General features: G+C 47.3%; 1 protein-coding gene across 6 annotated transcripts in view; it reads right to left on the reverse strand.

Annotated features, from left to right (window-relative positions):
* MSI2 (musashi RNA binding protein 2) overlaps window positions 1–25,059 on the reverse strand; it is a 1,546,127-nt gene that overhangs the window by 56,468 nt on the left and 1,464,600 nt on the right. For 3 of the 6 annotated variants that reach the window (XM_085649529.1, XM_085649527.1, XM_085649526.1), the window contains one exon: window positions 12,867–13,075. The exons of 1 other annotated variant lie outside the window; for it this stretch is intronic. In XM_085649529.1, the coding sequence (XP_085505655.1) occupies window positions 12,867–13,075 (209 nt within the window). Of the gene's footprint in view, window positions 1–12,866; window positions 13,115–25,059 lie in introns of all 6 variants that reach the window. 2 more of the 6 variants (XM_085649524.1, XM_085649525.1) reach the window with 1 other exon arrangement.

Genomic DNA, 25,059 nt, shown 5'->3' on the forward strand with positions numbered 1-25,059 from the left:
ATATATTGGAGCTCTTAGCGTATAATAATATTCTACATTTGATAGCACAACGGATCCGATGGGATTTTTAACTTTTGCAAATTGCACTGTGATAGGAATTGAACTGAACGCGAAATCGGAGGCTGGCTAGAAACGGCCAGAGGGTTGGAGGGAAAAAAAGATTATAAATTACAAATAAAAAAGGCTAAGAGGAAGGAGCGCAGAGTGCAGCTCAGCCAAACAATACGTGGTCCACGTCAGTTCAATGGACAGCACTGTGCAGAGGCAAGATGGACGTATTTAAAGGAACAAGACTACCAATCGGGTTAAAGGGGCTGAAAGGCAGATTATTATTTTTTTACTTTTTCCCCTCATTTAACTGAAATGCTACCCAACACCTTACTGTTGTGAAATTACACACACACACACGTGTGTACTTTTATATTATAATATATATATATGTACACACAAAATATACAGCTAGAAAAGTATGCATCACCACAGAAATACAGTTCCCTAACCTAGCATTGCTAAGATCCTTGCTTGCAGAAATGAACACCATGGTGACATCATTCTAGCAATCTGTACAACTGGTCTTTTATCTTTATTTGGGGGAACCACACCAGCACTGGAAAAACAAAAAATACACTGTAGCCCACTTTCAACGATGGAGCAACAACTGTGGCATGAACTGAGAGTGAAGTGAAGTTTCAAATTGTGTTCAGTTTTTCATCCTGGACAACAGATGAAACAAGAAGCAGCTGCAGCAATCGAGAAAAAGGTATTCTGCCAATGATGTAAGGAGCCTGACGACTAGCCCATTAGTATGTGTTATTCGGATACGTAGGCATCTTGGCAATGCTTCACTCCTGTATCCAACAACAGAAAACTACCCAGCAGGCCGGTATCTTGATAGTCCACTACAGCTCAAACGTGCCTACATCTCTATAGTTCCACAGGACTTCAGATGCAGTAATCAGCAGGGCAAACAGCCAATCTCACTACTTGTCAGGCGCCACCTTTTCAGGCACCCTGAAGAATCTTAGCAATAGGATCAGGTTTTATGCAGCTAGTCCACGTTTTCAGAATTACTAACATGGATCTCAGAGTCTGAGGATCTTAAATTAGCAATTTTTGCCTTATGTCTGAGTACAGAAAGAGTGCTCAAAACACAGATTACGTTATTCTAAATTCGACTGTAGACATGAAACGCGTAGGGCACAAAGGCATAGGAACTACACCTGGATCTTGTTTTAAACATAGCCTGTTCCTGCAACATAGGTTGTGCGATGAAGAATCATAAAATTAGGAGGATTAACAAGTGCAAACAAACCTGAATAACAGTTTTTGTGCAAATAATCCAAACACTGCATCTAAGCTGTAAGAGTCAACATCCTGAGTGAAATGTCCGAATTGAAAATATTTGTCCACACAACATTTCCATAGAAATCTTCTCCAATCTTGTTTATTCCAAGTTCTGCAAGGTTACAGCCACTTCAGCCATCGTTTTGTGAGGACATTGCATTTGTTACATCCAAGGAACTTGATTTTAGTGATCATGAGGATATGAGCTACCTATACTCATTTTCATTTCGGACATTTCGCTCAGAATATTGACTCTTACTGTTTTGTATATTTGTAGACTGCTGTCTACAAACTTAGTAACTAATGTCAGGGGGACGTCACTCTTTATCCTTCGAGCAATTCCTTTGAAGAAATATAATGCTTGCTGTGCGGCTCTTTCAAAACTTAGCGCAATCCATACCCAACCACCTGCCTTTTCTCGCATGTACTGCATCTAATCTCATTCCTTAGATGGGTATGATAAATGTTTAGGATCATCATGAGGACACTGATAGTTGGTACATGCATCAACACATTTGTACAGTGTTTGGAGAGCTGCCAATGTTTTAACAAATGGAGTAAATAGTGGTGCTCCTCTGGAAAGTACTCACACTAGCATCTCAACATATTGATATTTTATGAAACAAAATAGTCTTATAGTGGCTTTGCCTCAGTATCATTGTACACCTATTAAACAATGCTGCGGAGGTTAGGTTGCGTATCAAGGGTACGGCAGACTACTGAAACACAGACAACATCCAGTATTACAACAATAGAACTTTGTTACATTTCCCAAAAGGATTGGATTGGCTCCTATTGATACGAGATTGGCTCCACTTTTAGCATCTGGACAGCCTGGAGAACTGTATTTTGTAAATGCTGTTTGTGTCACCTGTACATGTACATCCAGAACACATGCGAAATCATGACATACACTCCTAAAAATACACTGAAGGTATAAGACCTTATCTCATAGGAGTGAATTGTGAATGAGGATAGATATTTACCTCATGTCGCAGTGAATTTCCCTGGAGATTCACATGCTTTGTATTTCTCTACAGACTACATAATGATAAAGCTATGAAATTTTCTCAGGGGCGTGTGGAATTTTATTTGAACATAATTCTATGTCAGGACCGGAGGCGAGGATTATGCTTGAACTTTCTTTACTTTCAAGATAGCAGCAATTTCAAAGTCAACAAACAACAAGTGTTCCCAAGATGCATCGGGAAACACAGAAAACAACAGAGTGTCCACAACTAGACCGACTCCAGCTCTATGGTCCAACCACCGGTTCCCTGACGTGCAGGTAGTCCTCTTTCACTGTTTATCCTCCCTCTTTCTTTGCTGCTGCAGCCTAAATGAGTCATGTTTTTTCTTCTCTCAGATTGTATTCTATTTTAAATGTGTTATGCTGCTTGTAACTGGCTCCTTGTGTGAGCGCTTTGTATTTGCCAGTAGAGGTTAGTTTCTGGATACCGCTTACAGCCGCTTACAGCGCCTATGATTAATTCCGTTTTCTTCACGGAGCGTTCGCGCCTTCTCATTGTTATTTGTAATTTTCGAGATTCTTTAGTTTTGGTGGCATAAACCTTTGGTGAGCTCGTGAGTCACCCGCTACTCGGCTGACTCGCTGTGGGGCCACGGGAGTGTTCCTCCCTAGCGGCTATATCTGTGGTGCAGCTCGCGGTGCTTATGGATCACCGCTAGAGGGCGCGTCTGTGCCCTGTCGTCGCTGCTTGCGTTCCGAGCATTCCACGCGTTTGAATCTCGGAACGCACAGAAGCGCGTGAGGCCCTGCCTGTCAGACGCCGTTTTCATGGTCGGTACTTGCCTCTGAGCAGAGATTATTTCCATTTACGCCCCCTGAACGCCTGTGGCAAGGTCTGTAAAGTGGTTTAACACTGAGGTGGAGTGCACCTAGTCCTGGGGGTCTGTATTTAGGCCAAAGTTCTACGCTCCTACAGGAGTCTGTATTTGCAGGGAAACCTGCGGAGACCCAGTGATAAGACAGGCTGCCCATTCATCCTTTGCACCAGGGCTGTTGGGTCTCAAGGCTTAGCGCCCATACGCAAGAGTTCTTGCCCCGAATTGGCTGACACCCAGCCTTCGCTTCACGGAGAGACCCTCCATTAAAACTTTCGCTTGTCCCGTACTCTGGGGTTCTACCCTTCGCGCCTATTGCGCCGTGTGTCTCTACGATGGAGGCCTACGATGACGCTACTTACCTGGATGACCAGGAGGAGCAATGGGATGCAGATCCCCTTTCGGCGCTACAATGGGACGACTACTTCTACGATGCTGTGGATTCCTCCATTCATAAGGCGGTGGAGCAGGCCATGGCTCCTTTGGAGGACCGCCTCTCACGCAGGATTGAGTTAGCCTGCGACAGGTTGGCCAGAGCGGCTCATGCGCTTCCGGCTTCTCAACCTTACACTACACCGAACGAGGACTCCCTTCCTCCGCCCGCTAAACGGGCTAAGGAGACTGGAGTGGACGCGGACGCCTTCGCCCGTCTCAAGCAGGCGTTTTTGGCCAACAGATTTCCCCCCCCCCCCCCCGGCGGCACCTAATCCGGGAGTTTCGAATCAAGGGATCGATGATAGTGCTGGGCCTTCCCGTCCTTGCGGTTTGTCGCAGCTTGAGCCCGCTGAGTTGGGTTCCGGCGCGGGTCCCCAGAACCTCTGTGCGGATATGCTTGATCCTGAGGATATTTTGCTTCCTAGGTCCTCAGACTGGGCGCCTTGTGACAAGGTGGCCCAATATGTAGCCAGTCGCATCAGACGACCATTGGAGGCCTCTGTGCGCAATTGCCTTAGGGCAGAGTGTCCGCGGCCGTCTTTAGAGGACAAGGTGGCGGCGACTCCGGAGATTGACCCACGGATGGCGACGTTTCTACAAAAATTTATTGAAGACCCCAAAAAGGGAATTGATAGGTCCTGGCGGGCATGTCAGGATAAGCTGTTGGATATCCTCGGGCCTATCACCAAGATACTGGATATGGCCGAAGAAGCTAAGTCGTCAGGGGCCCTAATATCTCTAGATAACCTCTCTTCGTGGGCCCAACGCGTGGTCATTTTCTTGGGAAATGCATCTGTGCGTTGTCGACGGAGCGACGAAGGTCCCTGTTGATCAAGGTGGATCCCAAGCTGGGGGACCTGGCAGACTCTGAGGCGGGCCCGGTTGGCCAGGGCGGCCTCTTTGGTGAGCCTTTCATGAAGGAGCTTGGGCGTTTCGTCAATACTTTCACTACTCTGGATAGGGCGCAATCCTCCATCCGTAAAGTCTTTCGCCCACGGGTTTTCAGAGGGGCCGGTCGAGGCAGGGGCCGCTCGTCCGGCCGACCAAACCAGCAGAGAGGAGGCTCCAACCAGTCTAGATATCAGGACCAGGCCAGATTCGGGAATTTTTACCCGACACGAGGATGACGGGGGAAGAACCGTGGTGGCAGAGGCGGAGGCGTCTCCAGTTCTTCCGGTAAGTGTTCTTCCTTCTTCCCAACTAAAGGAGGGGGGCCGGCTGGCGCATTTTTTCCAGGCTTGGACTTCTGTCACGGGCGACGCTTGGGTGCTCCAGACCGTCCGGGGATTTCATATCGAGTTCAGCGGGGAACCTTTTCAGAAGGCTCCGCCACGTCCCCTAGTTTTCTCGGCAGCAGACTCCGCGTTAGTGGGTTAGGAAGTACAAGCTTTCGCGCAAAGGGGCGGTGGTTCAAACCACACTCCAATCTCGAGGGTTCCTCAGCAACATCTTTTTGGTGGACAAGGCGGACGGAGGGCAGAGACCTTTGATCAATCTGCGCGATTTCAACGAGTGGCTGGTTTACCGCCACTTCAAGATGGAGGGCATCCATCTTCTTCGAGATCTCCTCAGACCCAACGATTGGCTGGCACGCCTGGATCTGAAGGATGCGTATCTGACCATCCCGATCTTTCCTCCTCACCGGAGGTTCCTTCAGTTTCTTTGGGGGGACATGGTCTTCGAGTTCACTACACTTCCTTTCGGACTTTCCACGGCTCCCTGGTGTTTCACCAAGGTACTGCGCCCGGTCATCGAACGCCTACGCGCGTCCGGAATGCGCCTCATAGTCTACCTGGACGACATTTTGCTGATGGCACAATGTCCAACAATCCTGTCTCGTCATCTCCAGACGACGGTCAGTTTACTCCAGAGTCTGGGTTTCATCATCAACGAGACGAAATCAACGCTCGTCCCCTCCCAAAAAGTGATTTTTCTCGAGTTCAGCATCGATTCAGAGGCCGCTACGCTCAACCTTCCTGCTCGGAAGATGACGAAGATCCGTCACGAGCTGCGGAGAGCGCTTACGCAACATCAGCTCTCCCTCAGACAAATAGCCCGCTTGGTGGGCCTCTTGTCGGCGTCCATTCAGGCCATCTTTCCAGGCCCTCTCCACTACAGAGCCTTACAGCGCCTCAAAGCGCAACACCTACGACGGGGCCTGTCCTACTCACGGAAAGTACCGCTCTCTGCGGAAGCCAAAGAGGAGATTCAATGGTGGCTCTCCAACATGGAGGCCTGGAATGGACGCGCGATTTTCGGTTCGGCGCCAGATATTGTTATCGAGTCCGACGCCAGCAGGTCAGGCTGGGGTGCGCGGTGTGGCGACTTCGCTACAGGCGGTGTGTGGTCTCCTTCTGAACAGCAGTTGCACATCAACTATCTGGAGCTCCTAGCGGGGTCCTTTGCGATTCAGTGCTGGACCAAGGAGTCGGTCCGCTCTTGCGTCCTACTCAAAATGGACAATATATCAGCCATCCGGTACATAAACCATCTCGGGGGTACACGCTCCAGAGCATTGTCAGACATGGCAGCAAATTTCTGGAGGTATTGCCTGGACCATCAGGTGTCGGTAACAGCAGAGTATCTCCCCGGTCGGGACAACCAGGTGGCAGATTATCAATCTCGGCATCTGCACGACAGCAGTCTTTGGAAGATGCATCCGGGAGTCTTTGCAGATCTTCAGTCCCTTTGGGGTCCCTTTTCAGTGGACCTCTTCGCCTCTCGCCTGGACTTCCAGCTGCCCCGGTTTTTCAGTTGGAGACCGGATCCCCTAGCAGCGCAAACGGATGCATTTCTGCAGGATTGGCGGACCGAGAGGGGGTACGCCTTTCCCCCGTTTGCGATGATCACGAGGGTTTCTGCCCAGGTGCGGCGTCAGTCGGCGGACGTGGTCCTTGTCACTCCGATCTGGAGGTCTCAAGTCTGGTTTCCAGTTCTTCTGGAACTTTGCTGGGATTTTCCAATCCCACTCCCTCTATTTCCAACGCTTCTGCTCAATCCGGACGGAGTCCCCCATCCGTTGATACAGCAGGGCGGACTGGCCCTTGTGGCTTGGAGGATTACAGGGGGCGCTGGGCGGTCCCAGGCCTTTCGGGAGCAGCTGAGAAGTTCATGTCGAAAGCCTGGGCCGACAGCACGGTCAAACGATACCGCTCCTCTTGGAGACGATGGTGTGGTTGGTGTGTGCGACGGGGTTTCAATCCCGTGGCAACTGATGTGACTTTTATTTTGAATTTTTTGGCCTCCCTGGCGGAGGAAGGTTTGGCTTACAGAACCATTAATACCTTCCGTTCGGCTATCTCCACGGGCCACGGCATACTGGACGGTTCCCCGGTGGGTGAGCACCCCCTGGTCTATCGCCTTCTTCGCGGGATCCGCCTCTCGCTACCCCCAGAGCCACGTTATTCCCATTTGTGGGATGTTAACCAAGTGTTGAACTTGTTTTTGTCATGGCAACCGAATAGGTTTCTCTCGAGGAAGGAGCTATCATCCAAACTAGCGATGTTGCTCTGCCTAATTTCATGCAGGAGAGTTTCTGACGTTAGAGCTCTGGATGTCACCAGTCGGATATTCTCCCCCGATGGGGTCACCTTTACGATCCATAGGCGAACGAAGTGTGGAACGCGTTCTATCTCCTACCCTGCTTTCCCAGACTCCCCGAAGCTGTGTGTGGTGTCTTGCCTTAGGGCATATGAGGAGATGTCGGAGAAGTTTCGTCCCCCCGGGGAACTACAATTGCTCATTTCACTGCGCAAACCTCATAAGGCGTAATGCAAGAGGCAGGCATCGACCTGCGGAATTTTGGGGCACACTCGGCCAGAGGTGCGATGGCCTCTAAGGCTTTTACCCTGGGCGCTCGTCTGGAAGACATTCTGAATGCTGCGGATTGGTCTTCGAGTCCACCATCAAGCTGTTTTATTTTAAGCCGATCCTTGATATGTCTCATTTGGTGGTGAGCAAGCTTTAAACGAGCATAATCCTCGCCTCCGGTCCTGACATAGAATGAAAAATGTCCTAGCTATCGTAACGGAAAGTTTCAATTCTATTAAGGACTCGGAGGCGAGGATTATCCCACCCAGGGTACAAAGCTTCCTTCTTTGATCCTTCCCTCCCCGTATTGGGAGTGAGTAAAGTGTTTCATGTCTTTTAATTTTGCCTTGTTGAGGATTAAGACATCCTCCTGATGATATTTCCGTTGAACGTGGTTTGCTTTGCAGGCTAAACCTTAGACATGACCTCCGCTTATATTCCTTTTTTGCGTTTCAGGAGATTCTGGGAAACAAGATTCCTAGGGACCCATGCTGGCTGGCCTACAGCAACGAAAGAGGAAGGCTAAACAGTGAAAGAGGACTACCTGCACGTCAGGGAAACGGTGGTTGGACCATAGAGCTGGAGTCGGTCTAGATGTGGACACTCTGTTGTTTTCTGTGTTTCCCGATGCATCTTGGGAACACTTGTTGTTTGTTGACTTTGAAATGGCTGCTATCTTGAAAGTAAAGAAAGTTCAAGCATAATCCTCACCTCCGAGTCCTTAATAGAATTGAAACTTTCCGTTACGATAGCTAGGAAATTTTTCATTCTAACTTCCACCACCGAATGTGCAAGAGGGAACACTGCATAGAGCACCCATCAAATGTAGTCAAACTGGGTGATTCTGGACTGGACAGAAGTTGTTGATACTAAACCAAAAGATAGGAGGAGCAGTAGTTTCATGACAAAGTTGTCAGCTTTGAAAGTAAGAACTAATTATCAATCCAGTGAGATCCTGGGAAAAGCATCTATCTTCCTGGGATCCTATTACCTTATTTTCAAACATTTTAAGAGTTTGAAAAAGAGTCTGAATACTACATCAAGGGATTTAAAACGATAGAATTGCCATTTACATCCCATCAAACCACCCGCTGAAGTTCTGCCCAAGTTATACACATGAACAGCTGAATCACCTACATATGCACTCATAATCCACGGTTGGGTGACCAGTTCAGCAAAAGAAGCGTCGAAGACCTTCCATGGAAGAATTTTTCTTCTGCAACTAAAGGTTTGAGGTTTCAAACTCAATCAGTGAATTGGTACATCTTTATAAAATGTTTTTCGTGCAACACTTGCCTTTCTTTCCGTTACACGTTTTCGAGGGTATGGCAGGCTCTTCAGGGTGCCACTTCCAACCATGACTAACGCTAGACTGGAAAAAACTGCAATAAGAAACCTTTCAAGAGAAAATTGAGTCTGACAAGCACATCTGTTGGCTGGTTTACGAAGGTAGTGGGGAATAATGTGAAGAAGCACCAAACAAGGACTAATTTGCAGTCCTATTGTGGCATTATGTCTTTAAAATGTAATTACACAACGTGCCCATTTCGAAGTGTGGTTAAATCCGTTTGCTTTATGTTAGGAAGCAGACACCTGCAGTGTGTGTTGCTGCTGCTTGGAAGCTGCCAGGCAGAATCAAACACATTCTACCGGCAACGCAGTGAGACAAACAATATAATCTGAAAAACAGCAGCTAGAGAGCTCCAAACTGCTATTATTTACTACCCTTTTCAATGTTTTCTAACGTGGTAACACGACGAGGCAACAACAGCTTTTTCCATGACCTGGGCTACAGCCACCCTTGAAAACTCATGTTTCGCCTAGTTCAATCCTTAAAACAAATATTGCCATTTTATGTTCAACGATATATGTCCTCATGTGGAGGTGTGTTAGTTACTGTCCTGAAATGTTCCACTAGTCTTACACCAATTACCAATAAAGCCCTCGAAGAAGGGTGGTTATTAAAACCACAAAACAGTGTGGTTTTTCTTGGAATTGAAACATGCAATGCTCACAATAAGTTATGTTGTTATACTGATTTGTATAACACACCAATTACCCGAGAGGGTATCCAGGCGCTTGGGCAGGTGTGTAGGTGTGAGGTCCCCATGGTGCTTAAACGAAGAGCCAGGTCTTCAGCTTCTTGCGGAACTCAAGAAATGAGGAGGAGGCCCTGATATGTTAAGGAAGGTCATTCCATTTCTTGGGTGTGATGTAGGCAGGGCTTTAAGTGGGATGGAAAAAATGGGGGGGGGGTCTCAAAGGGGCGTGGCCAATGTAAAAAAGGGCGTGGCTTAAAACACTTATGATAATAATCTGTGCTTAGCATAGCATGCCGTCCGACTTGCATTTTGCGGTTTCCGTCATTGCATTCAGATATATAACACAACAAGTAACATCATGCCTACAACAAGTCAGGACTAATGGCTTTGTCAATGGTTGTTAATTGCGTAGCACAAATAAGCAGCAACTATGGCTTGTATATAATATTGAAAAAGCTTTCACTTAAAGCCCTTGTGACACCACGACAATGTTGCTGCTCCCGAGTTTCAGAAAGAGAAGGGAAATCCAGAGAGAAAATGACTCTCTTTAAAGGATTTCCCTCCCCCTACAACGCTCCCCTGGGATGACGTAATGCCGTGACTTCTCCACTAGTGAGAAGTGAGCAGCGCACATCCATGTGCCAGCTGTCTCTACGGAAAAAAAGGGACCGCCTGTGCCAGAGCACAACATAGAGCCCGATAGAGACCAGTTACGAGGCCCGCTTTAAAAAACTGCCAGTGCTCAGCACCGGTGAGACCCGGCCCTATTAAAGCCCTGGATGTAGGAGAATGAGCAGCCTCCAGTTTAGCTTTTGTGGATACGGGGAGTGTGTGAGAGTGAGAGAGAGAGTAGGTGTGTTGGTTAAAGTGTATGCAGTTGTTCAGGTATTCTAGTCCTGCGTTATGTATGGCTCTGCATGTGTGCATGAAAATCTTGCAGATTTTTTCAGGATGGTCTGGAGTCTGTGTAGAAGTTGTTTGGAGGTTCTGGTGTAGAGTTTGTTGCAGGTGATGAGTGCTCGTGTGAAGGTCCTTCTTGTGTTATGCGGCAACCATATGAAGATCTTTCGTAGCATGGGTAGGCTGTGGAAGCAGGAGGTGCACACTGCGTTGACTTGAGCTGTCATGTTTAGCTTGTCATCTAGGATGATCCCTAGATTTCTTGCATGGTCTGTGGGTGTGGGTCCTAGCTCTGACGGCCACCAGGTGGAGCCCAAAGGGCAGGTCTTGTTGCCAAAGACAAGCACTTCTCTCTTGCGGAAGTTAAGCTGCAGGCAGTTGGTTCACATACAGTATGTGACCATGGTCATGCAGTTGGTCATGGTGGTGGTTGTCTCTTAAGTCAGGGAGAGGATGAGTTGGGAATCAGCTTAGGAGAGGATGGTGATGTCTTGTGATCAGATGAAGTTGGCAAGCCGCGTCACAAATATGTTGCAAAGGGTGGGGTTGAGGGACAATCACTGTGGGACTCCGCATATCAATCTCTTGTCTCTGATGTGAAGGGTTAAAGCCTGATCCTTTGGGTTCTTCCCATGAAGAACATTAGGCAACCTAACAATATATGACTCTTACCAAGTGTTCTGCTACATATCGTTCAATCAACCCCATATGACAAGGCAACAAGCCAACATTTGAATTATTTGTTTCACTGGCTTTGTGAATAACACTCATTCATGTATGTCACTGACATGTAAGATCAAATGTATTCAAAATGTGCTCAGTGCAGGGCCAGACTGGCCAGAGCAGGCACTAGGCATTTCCCCGGTAGGTTGGGGGCCGGTTTTGTGCCCGTGGGGGCCAGTTTTGTCACTGGGGGCCGGTTTTGCAGCAGTGCTGCAATATCAGCACCCTGTAACAAAAGTGAGAGCGGTGCTTCTTGCTAGTATCCGCCCCAACTCAACTCCCCTCTCGCTCCCAGGACCGGTCGAGCAGCAATCTGCCAGTGCTGACTGCTGTTCCCAGTCCGGCACTGGCTCAGTGTTTAAGATGCTAACTCTACTCTATCTCCCATGAGGCACAACTGTACTAGTCTGGGTGATTCCAAACCGGTGGAAACCAAGGCACTGTTAAACCAAAACCGTTAAAAGAAAAACCCTCAACTGTAAGGGATCCGGCTCAAAAAAGAGGTCTTGGGCCATTCTAGTTCAAAAGACACCTCCCACACACGAGATGTCAGGAGTTTAGATGAGGATGTTGCACTCCTTAATAGGACTACAAAGCCATTGTCATTACATCAGTAGGGAGTAAGCGAAAGGCTTACAAGTGTGTATGTTTCTTCTCACCTGTGTTGGATCAAAAAATTTACAGATCCTCTGAATCAGAAAATATCTGCACTATTGAAGAGGGACTCGTTGAATTTTTTTGAGCAGGGAGCCAGAAACAAAGGTATATTTTCACAACTGCTAACACTATATTTATGCACATATGAGCACCATGTTTACCCAGTTTGCTTTCTCGTAAGCATATGGGGTGCACTGGTATAGTACAAGCATGGGAGTTTTAACCGTTTTTATTTTCTCTTTTTTTTTCCTTTCCACGGACTTAAGCAGTAAGTGTTGTGACTACGGGTTTTGTGTACACCTCGCAAAAAAATGCACATTTTCCATTTTTACACTGTCACAAACTACCACTTTCTGTTTGTGATACTTTGTAGGACAGTGGGTCATATCCCATGTTCTAAACTCCGAGAGGATGAACTTACAATGAAAGGGTAAGGGCTTCCTATCTCTGAATTACAGAGGCGGCACTGAAAGGATATCAGCGCCAAGACAGATTCTGGAAAGAATTGTAAAACCAAGTTTTTACTAACCTCTAACCCCTTCCTCGTACTCGTCTGGCTCACCTTCTCCTCTTCAGAACCACGTCAAACCGCTTTTTTTTTAATTTATTTTTTACGATTATGGCACAATTTTTGAATGGCACTTGCAATGACCTACAACACATTTGCAGCACAACCTTAGATACAGTCCAGTGTAGAAGGTCGAATTAATTCGAAGGAAAGGATCGATGAACGGGGAGGGACAAAACTGAGATCTAGCAAAATATAGATCTGCGGGTCCTTCAAATCTGAAACGAGCCGGTGATCTTGAAACGTAATGTAAACGATGCTTAAGGGTCTGGGATTTGATATAACGGAGGAGCAGAGTTCAAACAAGAGTTTTCAATACAGCTTCTAATTCAAGTGACAGCCTGGGGCACTGGAGTGTGCAGTTCTGAAACAGGTCTATTAGTAAATGCAGAAGGTTAGAGAGAACGGCATCGCTGAGAGGCGAAAGGCTAAGTGTGCAGTGCACTGCACAATTCATTTTTAATAGGAAACCTGGAAGAAAATGCTGAGCTCAATTCAAATCACAGAGATGGAGAATAATGAGAAAAAATAAAGTTACTCACAGCCATTCCGTGGCCGAAGCCGGAGCCCGGCTGGGGGCTGGCGGCACTTATGTAGTTCCCCACGCCAGAGTCCTGACTGGCGGTGCCGTAGATGTCTGCCACCGGGCCGGGGCTGTTGGCCCCCGGGAAGCCTCCTGGTCGGCCGGGATTGGTGCCTGCCGGGGAATTGGGTGCGCCAAAGTTGGGTTGAGCACTGTAGCTATTCAGGACTGGTGTGCAGAGAATAGAGCTGGGTATCAGGCTGGAGCCTAGCATGCACAGTTATAACAAAAGCCAAACACTATGAGAAACAGCCTGGGCTCGACTTCAACACTCAACCAAGGCCATGCGAAGAAACAACAGCACAGCTGCAGCAGAGGCAGCACACTACTAATTCAAAGCATTAACAATTGTGCAATACAAACAACAATATGGCATTCAAAGACTGTACATATTCATTTCAACGAATTATCACAAACAAGATATACACAGGGATGTGGCCACATAGCATTGGGCGCTCATGCATTAATAAATCGTTTTCAAGATCGGGGCACGTTGAAACAGCATTCGCATCCCATGCAAACTACAAAGGAACCAGTCAGAGACTACACATTGTGTTAGTATGGATATTACAACCTTGTTGGGTCTCAAAGGAGATTACGAAATTTGAGAAACCATTTTGAGCCGCAAGAGGTTAAAAAAAAAAAGAGGGCGCAGAAATGGAAGGAGGAATTACATGCTCATTCTGCTAAGACTATGTTATGGAGTTAAATATGGTTCAATACATCCCATGAGTATGATAGTGCATCGAATTTGGCAAAGATTTCAGAACCAGTACAGCTGCTTTTTAGCTAACGCGCTACATTCATAGTAATGGTTTATGCAATAGAGGATAAAGCCATTCTTTAAGTACTTTTGTATATAACTGGTAAGTACAAGGTACTCACTTAAGAAATCCTGCAGCATTCCTTTATGCAATGTAAGGTAACCTAACCTTAGCTGTGCATACTTCTACAATATTCAAAGCTGCCTATTAGCAGAACAGTCTCAGTGTGGTAGGCCACCTAGGCACTCTGCAGCCAGTGCCACGAGAAAGGGGACGCATACCAAGAGTGTGCATGTGCAAAGTATGACTGCGCTCTGAACACTAGGCAAAGGGAGAAGGTAGGTCTAACAAAGAACACAAAGCATCAGTAGTCCCTCACAGACTTGCACTTAGGGCTATGGTATCTGAATGAAGCCTCTGCAGAGGCTGCCAAACAAGTTGTACCTGAGAACCCTTCTAGGATCTAAAGTCGGGAAACTTGTAGTGCCATAAACAGCCCGACAAATGTTTTTGACCCAAGGAAGAGTGTTTGTTCCGCAAAACAAGTGTGAGTACATCTGTGGGAAAATGGACAATAACCGTACTGAAAATTGGGAAATGACAACTTCGAAAACACAGCATACGTGTGGATAACATTGATGAGAACCGCGTTAAAAATTTCTAAAGTAAAGAGATCATTAAAACAGAGACTTGAAAATATATTTGCAGGGAGGTACTGAACTGAATTGGGCAAAACAGGAAATACCACTACATCTAAAAATGATGACAACTACTGGATATGATTGTTTCTTCCGCAAACAAATGCCCAACTCCAAGTGATGACATGGCATGAAATCGGTTTTCAGCATGGCAAGTCTCAAGACCAAGATATGGGGCAATGTGGAGGGGAGACGGTTTGCCTAACACAAAACACTGGGCGACAGTATCCCCTCAAAGAAAAAGAAGCATTAAACTCATGCCCCTGTCGCTCTGCTTTCAACCCCACACCTTAAATGTGACAGTTTTCTCAAATTCATTTTCACACCCTCAAAGTCATTTTACTCCCAAAAGAAGGGACTAAATCTCTCACATGTTATAAGGTCAGCAGGAAGCCCCAATCATGGGAGAATCAACTCTGAAGGTTCGGACCCAGAGAGGGTCTTCTTATTCAAGGAACAAAACCTTCAATGGTTCTAATTAGCAGATGAAGCTAAACGACGTATACATCTGACAGGGAGCCTATCCTTGTCTCTAACATATTTTTATTTGTCTGTGGCTTCCCTCTTGCCTCCATTCAGCACACATGAAGTCTGCGCTGCAGCCTTACTACTACTTGTTTGAAAAATTAGATACTTCCTAATGCAGATCTAGCACATTACACTACATGCTAAGTATATATTAAAATCATTTAGGAATTTAATGTTTAGTCTGGAGAATGCAATGCACTGGTGCGCTGCCTAACAACAAATGAAAAAGGACCCGATAATACTAGAAGTAGAGCAATCTAATGGACAGAAATAAAGGCGCACAGTAAATATGAGAAAATCATGTAAAATAAGAAAAAAAACATCATTTTCCCCAAATGGAAAATACCCATGATATCTCAATTCAAGAGTTTAGCTTATTATTTTTAATAATGTGGCAACGCGCCAACATTTACAGCATGAATTAAGATCTTGCATTAAAAAATGGCTGCTGTGGGCAAACCTAAACCGGGTGTGCAGGGTGCCACCTTAAAAGAACTGCAGCTCAAAAAGTGCTTTTACGAGGTGGAGGGCAGCGCAGAGGCCAAGACTTACACCTTCCTTCAAAGAACGATCTGCTGGTAGGGTGGAGCAGGTTACAGCACACTGAAGGTCAGATGGCGTGTTTTAAAAAGAACTATTTGCCTTTCACAATACAAAACATAAGTATAAAACAAGCTAGGGCCTTTTGGCACTGTACTCGGTATAGGTTTTTTTTTTATGGCGCTCATTTATACGGTTTTGAAGGGTCAGAGCAACCCAAGTAAAAGAACACTTTGGACACTTGTTAAAACGATAACAATTTCATAGACTACAGAGAGAAGCAGGCTCGATGGCGCCTGACCTCTCTTTAGTCATCTGTTCATTGTTCATAGGTTAATAGGACAATACTCATGATTTCAATGATTACACCACAGGCTAACCAGCAGACCTATGGCTAGCTTAACATGAAATAGACTGGGTGCTCACTCGTAATTAGTGCACTAGGAACGTCACAAACACCAAGCAGTACGTTTAACAGACTAACATATCAATGATTCAAGATCCGTGTCTGCCAACGTCTGCTACTTGGTGACTAAAAACTACAGAATCAATTAACTGATTAGGGACACTCCTGTAAATGGCTGAAAGGGTAAGCCAGTGTACGGACCAGAGTTTTGAGCTTTTTCTGAAGTGCTATGGCCTGCTTCAGTGTGGATGGTCAAGGACAACGTTTGAAGAGAGGTCCTTGTTTGAAGCTTGACTTGGGGGATGGGGGGGGAGGTCAGTGCATGTTGCTACCACATAAGTAAAGAAAGTTACTACAAATCTAGTGCTACAATTCATTGCAGGAGCATGGCGGGCTTTCAAATGGCTGCATTTGTAAGGAAGACAGAGGGCTTTTCAAGGTAAGTCCGACAAGGACTGAAAGAAAATCTAGCTCTTTAGGAGGTCAGCAAGAGTGAATTGCACAGGATGTATGATGGAACCACGACTGCCGAAACAACATACCGTTACGACGACGCCTGAACAACGAATGCATCTTAACGGCTTTTTAAAAAAAAACAAATAATCCTTTACTACCAAGATTTAAATATTTTACAGTGAAGGATAAACATATGGATAATATAGATACATCTCTCTCTCTCTCCGATATATATATATATATATATATATATATACACATATATACACACACACACACACATATATATATATATACATAATATTGGTTTACACTTGCCTGCAAAAAGAAACTTACATTTTCATGGTAAAGGAATGCATGGTAAAAACGTCTGGTAAAAAAATTATAGGTATGTATTAACTATATATATGTTTAATACTTACCTATAGCACAAGTTACTTACCTTCGGTAGCGATATATCTGTAAGAAACATTAGTTAGTTATAGATTCCTTACCTTAGAATTACCCCCAGGCATCAGACTGGATCCGAAAAGTTTTCGTCAGCAGTGTCTCTACATGTTGGTAGGTGGCGTCGGTCAGCTCCGCGTCCTTCGTCGTGGTCGCCGGGATGACGACGCTGTAACTACTTAGACGTCGCCCTCGCACGCTGTCGTCACTTCTGTACACGACTTTCCGAGCAAGAAAGGCACTGACCATTGGTGCACAAAACTAGGGCCCTGACCGGAAGTCCTTAACCCTAGAACTCAGTTGGCAGAACAGGGAGGATGGGTGGGGCAGTAAGGAATCTATAACTAATGTTTCTTACAGATATATCATTACCGAAGGCAAGTAACTTGTGCAACTGAAAGAAACACGTTAGTTATAGATTCCTTACCTTAGAATAGATACCCCAGCAATACCAAGCCCGGTGGTGGGTCTGCTAACCAAGATCACACCAGAAAGTCCTGGAGAAAGGAACGGCCAAAGAAGAAGTCTCTCCAGACTTGGCTGTCCAGGCAGTAGTGTTTCGTGAACGTGTGCAGCAATGCCCACGTGGCTGCCTGACAGATGTCATTCAGAGGCACTCCCCTTCCAAAGGCAGTAGTGGCTGCCGTCGCCCTGGTGGAGTGAGCTTGTAGCCCGACTGGAAGCTCCTTTTGAGCTAGAGAGTAACAAGCCTTAATACACAACACGACCCATTGAGAAATGGTGCGTTTGTGTATGGCCCGACCCTTAGTTGCACCCACATAACCAACAAAAAGTTGATCATCCACACCGAACTGCTTTGTGCGATCCAGATAGAAGGAGAGCACAGGCTTTGGGTCCAGACGGTGGAGCCTCTCCTTCTTTTGAAGGATGCGGAGGTGGAAAGAAGGTGGGCAAAGTAATGGTCTGCCCGATCTGGAAGGCAGTGACCACCTTAGGAAGAAAAGATGGACGGGCAGACAAGAAAGGAGGTTTTGATGAAAGAGCCTGGAGCTCACTCACCCTTCTAGCAGAAGTGATGGCTACCAGAAAAGCAGTCTTAAGAGTCAAGAGACGTAAAGGACAGTTATGAAGCGGTTTAAAGGGAGCGCACATTAAATAAGCTAACACAAGATTCAAGTCCTACTGAGGCATAACGAAAGGGATTGGAGGAAAAAGTTGTGTTAAGCCTTTTAAGAAACGGTTAACTACCGGGGATTTGAAAAGAGAAGGCTGATCCGGCAGCCAAAGGAAGGCAGAGATGGCTGAAAGGTATCCCTTGATAATGCCCAGAGCAGAGCCCTGCTGGGCTAAAGAAAGAAGGAACAAGAGTACTTCAGAAAGAGGGTCAGAAAGGGACTTCACAGCCTTTGCTGTGCACCATGCCCCAAATTTGTTCCACCTGCAGGCGTATACAGTCTTTGTGGAGGGACACCTGGCTGCCAAGATTACGTCACAAACTTAGGGAGGCAGGTCAAAAGATATCAACTGTCGCCGCTCAATCTCCAAGCAAGGAGGTGGAGACAGGACAGGTTCGGGTGGAGGAAAGTCTCCTGCTGCTGCGACAGAAGATCCTCCCGAAGAGGCAGTGTGATCGGAGGATTGAGGACCATGTGGAGCAGCTCGGGATACCAGAGTCTTCGTGTCCAATCCGGAGCCACAAGAATGACTTGGGCCCGCTCGCGCCTGATCTTCTTCAGCACTCTGGGCAGAAGTGGTATAGGCGGAAAGGCGTATAACAGACTGCAACTCCACTCGCGACGAAAAGTGTCGCCGAGCAGGTGCTGCCCTGGAAATTCCAAAGCGCAGAATTGCGGACATTGCAAGTTCTCTTCAGTGGCAAATAGATTTAATCAAGGCTCTACCCACTGTTGAAAGAAACCTTGCACCACCTCCGAGTGACAACGCCATTCGTGATCCATCATGCACCTGCGGCTGAGTTCGTCCGCCTTGGCGTTCAGAGAACCTGCCAGGTGTTGAACCACCAAGGAAATGCCTTGATGTTCCAGCCATGTCCAGAGGTGGAGGGCCTCCTGACCTAGGGTCCACAAACCCACCCCGCCCTGTTTGTTGCCATACCACATGGCGGTAGTGTTTTCCGTGAACACCTGCACTACTCTTCCCCGGACAGAGGGAAGGAATGCCTTGAGTGCAAGACGAATCGCCCGGAGCTCCAGAAGGTTGATGTGAAGCCCGGACTCCGCCGGAGACCAGAGGGCTCTGATCTCCGCCTCTCCCATGTGGCCGCCCCATCCCAGAAGGGAGGTATCTGTTACTACTGTGGGTTCTGGTTGGAGAATGGAGAAGGATCTGCCATTGACCCAATCTTGGTTCGTAATCCACCACTGCAGTTGTCGTGCAGTGCCCTCCAAGATCTGGACGCAATTAGACAGAGTCCCCTGATGCTGCTGCGCCCACTGGAACTTGAGGTCCCACTGCAGAGCCCGCACATGCCACCTGACACGATCGATCAGCAGGATGCAGGATGCCATGAGGCCCAGCAGCCTCAGGGTCATTCTGACCGAAACCCGGGATAGAGGCTGAAAGATCGGAATCAAAGCCCGAATATACCGGAGTCGCTGTTCGGGAGGATAGACCCGAAACTGCCTCATGTCTAGAACCACTCCGATAAAGAGGAGCTTCTGAGAGGGAATCAGGTGAGACTTCGGCACATTGATGGAGAACCCCAGCGAATGCAGGAAGTCGGCCGTAGTCTGGAGGTGGGAGACGACCGCCTGGGGGGAGCCTGCCTTCAACAGCCAGTCGTCGAGATAGGGGGAAGACAAACTCCTGATCTGGCCAGATGAGCTGCGACCACCGCCATCACTTTTGTGAACACCCGAGGGGTGCTGGTAAGGGCAAAGTGGAGCACGATGAACTGAAAGTTCTCATGGCCTACCATGAACCGCAGGTAATGCTGGTGGGCCGGCACGACGGGGGTGTGAAAATAAGCGTCCTGCAAGTCCAACGCTATCATCCAGTCTTGCAGGTCGAGGGCAGACAAGACCTGAGCAAGCATCAACATCTTGAACTTCTCCTTCCGGAGGAAGCGATTTACGTCCCTGAGGTCCAAGATAGGACGTAGGCCCTGGTCCTTCTTGGGAACCAGAAAGTAGTGGGAGTAACAACCACAACCTTCTTGTGGGACAGGAACATGCTCAATGGCTCACTTGGCCAAGAGAGCCGAAACTTCCTGCTGGAGAAGAGCCAGATGATCCTCCGACATACGGTGGTATAGCGGTGGCATGGCTGGAGGGGTAGTCTCGAAGGGGAGGGAGTAGCCCCTTCGGACTATTTGCAAAACCCCCCTGTCCGAAGTGATGGAGCGCCAGTGGGGGAGGTGAAGGCGAATCCTGCCGCCCACTGGCGTTTGATGGACCTGAAAGGTCGGACTAGGAGGGTTTGGAGGTTGCTGCAGAGGGGGGTGGGGGTTGGTGGACTGGCCCATCCGCTGGCCCCCGGAACCTCGCCGGTTGTCTCCATGTCCCTGGCCGCATGAAGGTTTGGTAACTTGCTGCGGCCTGTGGCCCTGGGTGGGACGTAGCGGGCCACCCCTTCCGTAGCCACGAAAGGGGCAAAAAGCAGACTGCGCCAGACGGGAGGAGAGGCCCAAAGACGTGGCCGTAGCCCATGAGTCCTTGAAGCACTCTAGGGCGATGTCTGCTTTGGCGCCAAAAAGGTGTTCTGGACATACCCTGAAAAGCCACTGGACCTCATCCAGGTGTAGCGGCGAAGCGCTACCAACGTTGAAATGGTCCTGCCCAGAGAGTTGGCGGTGTCCAGCCCTCGACAGATCGTAAACTTTGCTGTATCTCTCACGGCGGCGACAGCCAGGGAGAGCACTGCCCGGGCCTCCTCCCGACACTGAGGACTTGCGCCACCGTATCCCACATGGAGTGCAAATAATGGCCCAAGAGACATCCGGTGTTTATGGACCACAGTCCTAAGCTGGTGGAAGAGAAACTTTTCTTGCCAAGATGGTTCAGCTTCTTGGATTCCCTTTCGGGTGGAGCAGTAGGAAAGGCGCTTTTGGAGGTGGAGGCTTAGCCCACCAAGCTCTCCGGGGTGGGGTGTTGGGAGAGGAAAGTGGGGTTGCCCAGAGCCGTACAGTGGCGTTGGGCGATCATCCTGTCCACGGGAGCCCCCGTGCTGGGCCTGGACCACGTGCCCAACAGGACGTCTGTGAGGGCCTCATTAAACGGCAGCAGGGGCTCTGAAGAGCTCACCGCCGGTTGAAGCACATCAGTCAGCAGGTTAGTCCTGACTGCCACCGTAGGAAGCTCGAGGTTGAGAGCCTCGGCAACCCTATGCAACACCACAGCATATCACGCTCTCTCCTCCTTAGCCGAGGTAGGAGACGACAACATGCCAAGGTTGGGTGAAGTGTCAAGACCACTGGCATCTCCCAGATCCTCTCTCCAGTCCTCCTCAGTATCTAGCTGGTCAGTTAAAGGGTCACTTAACCCCTCCCAGCCCTCCTCATCATCCTCTGGTTGCCACTGTTGTTGGAAAGGGACCCCAGGAGTGAACAGGGGCACGAAAACCCCACCCGACGCCGGTCCGGCTCCGTGTCCACGTCAGGAAGGAGGTTGACGCCGGCTGGGAAGCTGACTGGCGCCGAACGCGGCAATGGTGCCATAGGAAGCGGCGCTGGTGGAGTTGTAACGATGTCAACCGGTGCCAATCTGGATCCAGGCCTGAATCCAAGGGGGGCCTGCGATGCCGGGGCAGGAGCTGCAGGCAGTAAAGACCTAGACCCCCAACCGAGACCGCGGGGCCTGAAGGCACCACGGCAGGGCCGGTCCACCCAAAGATGGCATGCATCGCTTCATAGAACGTATGAAGCTGGGCGGGGGTCGCTCCGGGTCCCGGAAAGGGAGGGAAGCTCGGAGTCGACCCTTCGGGCTCCGCGCGCAGAGCCACGGGAGTGGCACCACCCGCATGCCTCGTCAGATCGGCCGACTGATGAGGAGAAGTCAAAGAGCAACGATGCTTCTTCGGCTTCTTCTTATGCTTCGGCTTACCCGACCCAGAGTGCGAAGACTTTGATGATTTTTAACCGGAATGGTCGTGGCTACGCGACCGGTCCCTCGATCTCCCTCTCGACCAAGACCTCAAATGGTGGCGTTCAAGCAGCTTTCGGGACCGCTCCCACAAAGTCTTCGGCGTCAACAACTGACAGTCGGAGCACGTCTTTGGGTCGTGGGCGTGCTCCAGGCAAAGGAGGAACACGTGGTACGGATGCATCACTGACATCAATCGGTTACAGGAAACACAGGCCTTAAAACCAGGCATCTCTCGTGCACCGGTTCGGAGTCGAAGACTCGAAACAAGAAGTCGAGGGAAACAGTGAAAAAATGACTGAGGTACCGCTCTTGCCGGATCTGCGCTGGCTGGCACGGAAAAAGAAAGAACGGACATCAGCGCGTGAGGGCGGCGTCTAAGTAGCTGCAGTGACGTCATCCCAGCGACCACGATGCCGATGGCGGAGCCAACCGACCCCACCTCCCGACGAGCAGAGGTACTGCTGACTTACCGGATCCAGTCTGACGCCATGTGGTAATTCTAAGGTAAGGAATCTATAACTAACGTGATAGATATATATATATACACACACACACACATATACATACATAGTTTTTGGGTAATAGGAATATTGCCTGATGCTATGAGTCTCAGTTACTGGTCCCCACCAGTATAGTAGCTAAAATACATGAACTGTTCTGAGAAACCACCACCAAAAACAAGTAATTAAGCTTGCGTTGTTTCTTTCTATGTTTTTTTTAATGCTTTCTTTTGATGACTAGGTTAATACAGCAGTATTAACTGAGTCATCAAAAGAAAGAATAAAGAAAAATTTTAAGAAAACGCAAGATTAATACCTTTTTTTGGGTTGGGGTGTCTCAGTAGAGTTGTTCTTCTATATGACACACAAACACACGTATAGACACACACATACACACACACACACCACTCACTTGTGAAATACTTACATTTTAGTTGTAAAGTCGCTTGTGTTAAAGGCATAATCGTGGTGAAAAAAGTAGTTGTAAAGATTTTTGTTTTAAAGATGCATTTGTTGTTAAGGCGTCGTGAAGGCAAGGCGTCGTTCCGGCATCGTCATAAATGCGGTTTCCTAATCGCAAGGCATTGTTTTGGCTGTCATCCAGGCAGAGGCATTCTGATCTGCCCGGAGAAAGGGCTAGCTAGGTAGTTGAAGTAGTAAAATCAAGAGTGGATTATAGGTGCGATCACTGCCTAGCAGTATCAAAAGGAGGATATGTCAGGATATCTGTCGGGCCATAACAAACCCAGTTGCAAAGAAGAATACCACAGGCCCAGAAATTCTGGCTAACTACAGACCTGTATCGAGTCTACCTTGGTTAGAGAAGGCAACTGAAAAACACACGGTCATTCAGCTTACACAACACCTAATTTAGAAGTTGCTGCTAGCAGATAACCAATCAGATTTCAAAGCGGGCTACATCAAAGAAAGGAAAATGCTAAAAATTCCTGACAACATACATCGTATACTCAACAATGAGAGCTGCCCGCTGGTCCTATTACAGCTGTTAGCAGAAGCTGACACCACAGATCATTCTAAGTTAATCAACATACGAAAACGCAGAATGGGTTTCAGGAATATAGTACTCAAAGAGTTTCAATAAATAATATGTGGATAAACTCAGTTATGTAAATTGTGCATCTATGCACCTTATATGGAACCATTGACATGCTGAGTCCTGCAAGGTTCCACCCTCTCCCTACTTATCTTTGATCTATACTTAGAATCATTAAGCATGAAACTTAAAGACTCCAGCATTCGACTACAGCAATACGTATATGACATGCAAATATATTTAAAATTTTCATTAATCCAAGTCATCAGCACACTACGGCATGGACAGCAAAGATTACAAAATTGGATGACAGAAAACTGTCAAACTAAACCTGCATACTGATGTTTCTCGAATCCAATAAAATAATTGATCCAAATCTGATCTTGGAAAAAAAAGGTTTCACCACCTCACTATCTACAACAATGAAATCACTTGGTTCCTCGATCTACTCGGCACTAGCTATTATCTCCTGCGTCAATGAAGTTGCACAATCGGCCAATATCTATCTGCATGCTCTATAAAACATAACCTCCTCTCTCAGGAACACGAGGACAGCTGCACACGCTTTAATTATTTCCAGAATCGACACTGGTGGCAGCTCTATCATGGTTTCTCCACCCACTAATATACTAACACCAATAAAAGTGACATTCCACGCAATGCACTATTAATATGTGAGAGTAAAAAGTCAAACCACAATTCCCCCATTCGGAGGAAACGCCATTGGTCTTTGCTAGAGAAGTGAATAAAATGTAAAATGAGTTGCCTCACTTTCAAAGCAATGCACCTAGGAAGCCCAAGGTCCCCAAGTATCTAATCACTATATCTAGTGGAATGACAGCCTACATTTTAATAACACGAGTCACCCAGAAACACCTTAATTCTGAACCCAAGCACTTAAAACAAATATTCTACGGTGCACCTACAATTAGAACTCTTTACCAGTATAACTAAAAATATTAATAGACATTTTGGAGATAAGAAACTATTAATGTTTCATAGTTTTACTTGCATCCATGTCTCTCTTAACTAGAGTAAGAAGATAAACGGTGAGCATATTGTCTCATCTAATCTGTTATTTATAAATTCATCACGGACACAGACTAGTATTCGGTCTAGCCTTATCTTTTAGTTTAGTGCAGACACTGACCCATACACATTCTATCCATTCCTATTCCCAATCCCACATGGGCATCTTTTCTAAATTGTATCTTAATACATAAATATGCAGAATGCACTGATTAGATGCCTTCTCACGGCTATTTCTGTAAGTGAAATTATATTTGATTGTTGTTTGTAAAGCACTCATACTGGTCAGGTCAGCAGAGCTATATAGAAAACAAAATTTGGAGGTACGCGTTGGGTGCAAAGTACTGCCCAAAGAACTGACTTCTGCATCAAGTAGTTTTTGGCTCAGACATTTGATGGACTGATGTACGAGTAGTAGCAGTATTTGGATTGATGGGAGGTTAGTATCATGCATGACAATACATTTTTGAATCATTGTGTTTAATAATGCTCTTGCTGTTAGTGTTTTTATGGTAGACAGTTCGGTTTCTTAGATGTGGAACTAGATTTCAAGTTGGTGATGCACAGATAATCACCACTGCTCGAGTCATGAAAGAAACTGGTCAGGAACAGTCCTAGTCAAAGTTATTGAGATCTGGGAAATGGACTCAAGCTAGGGGGGGATGCT

This window comes from Triturus cristatus, chromosome 3_2, assembly GCF_964204655.1.
Source record: "Triturus cristatus chromosome 3_2, aTriCri1.1, whole genome shotgun sequence".
In the NCBI taxonomy this organism is placed as follows: domain Eukaryota; kingdom Metazoa; phylum Chordata; class Amphibia; order Caudata; family Salamandridae; genus Triturus; species Triturus cristatus.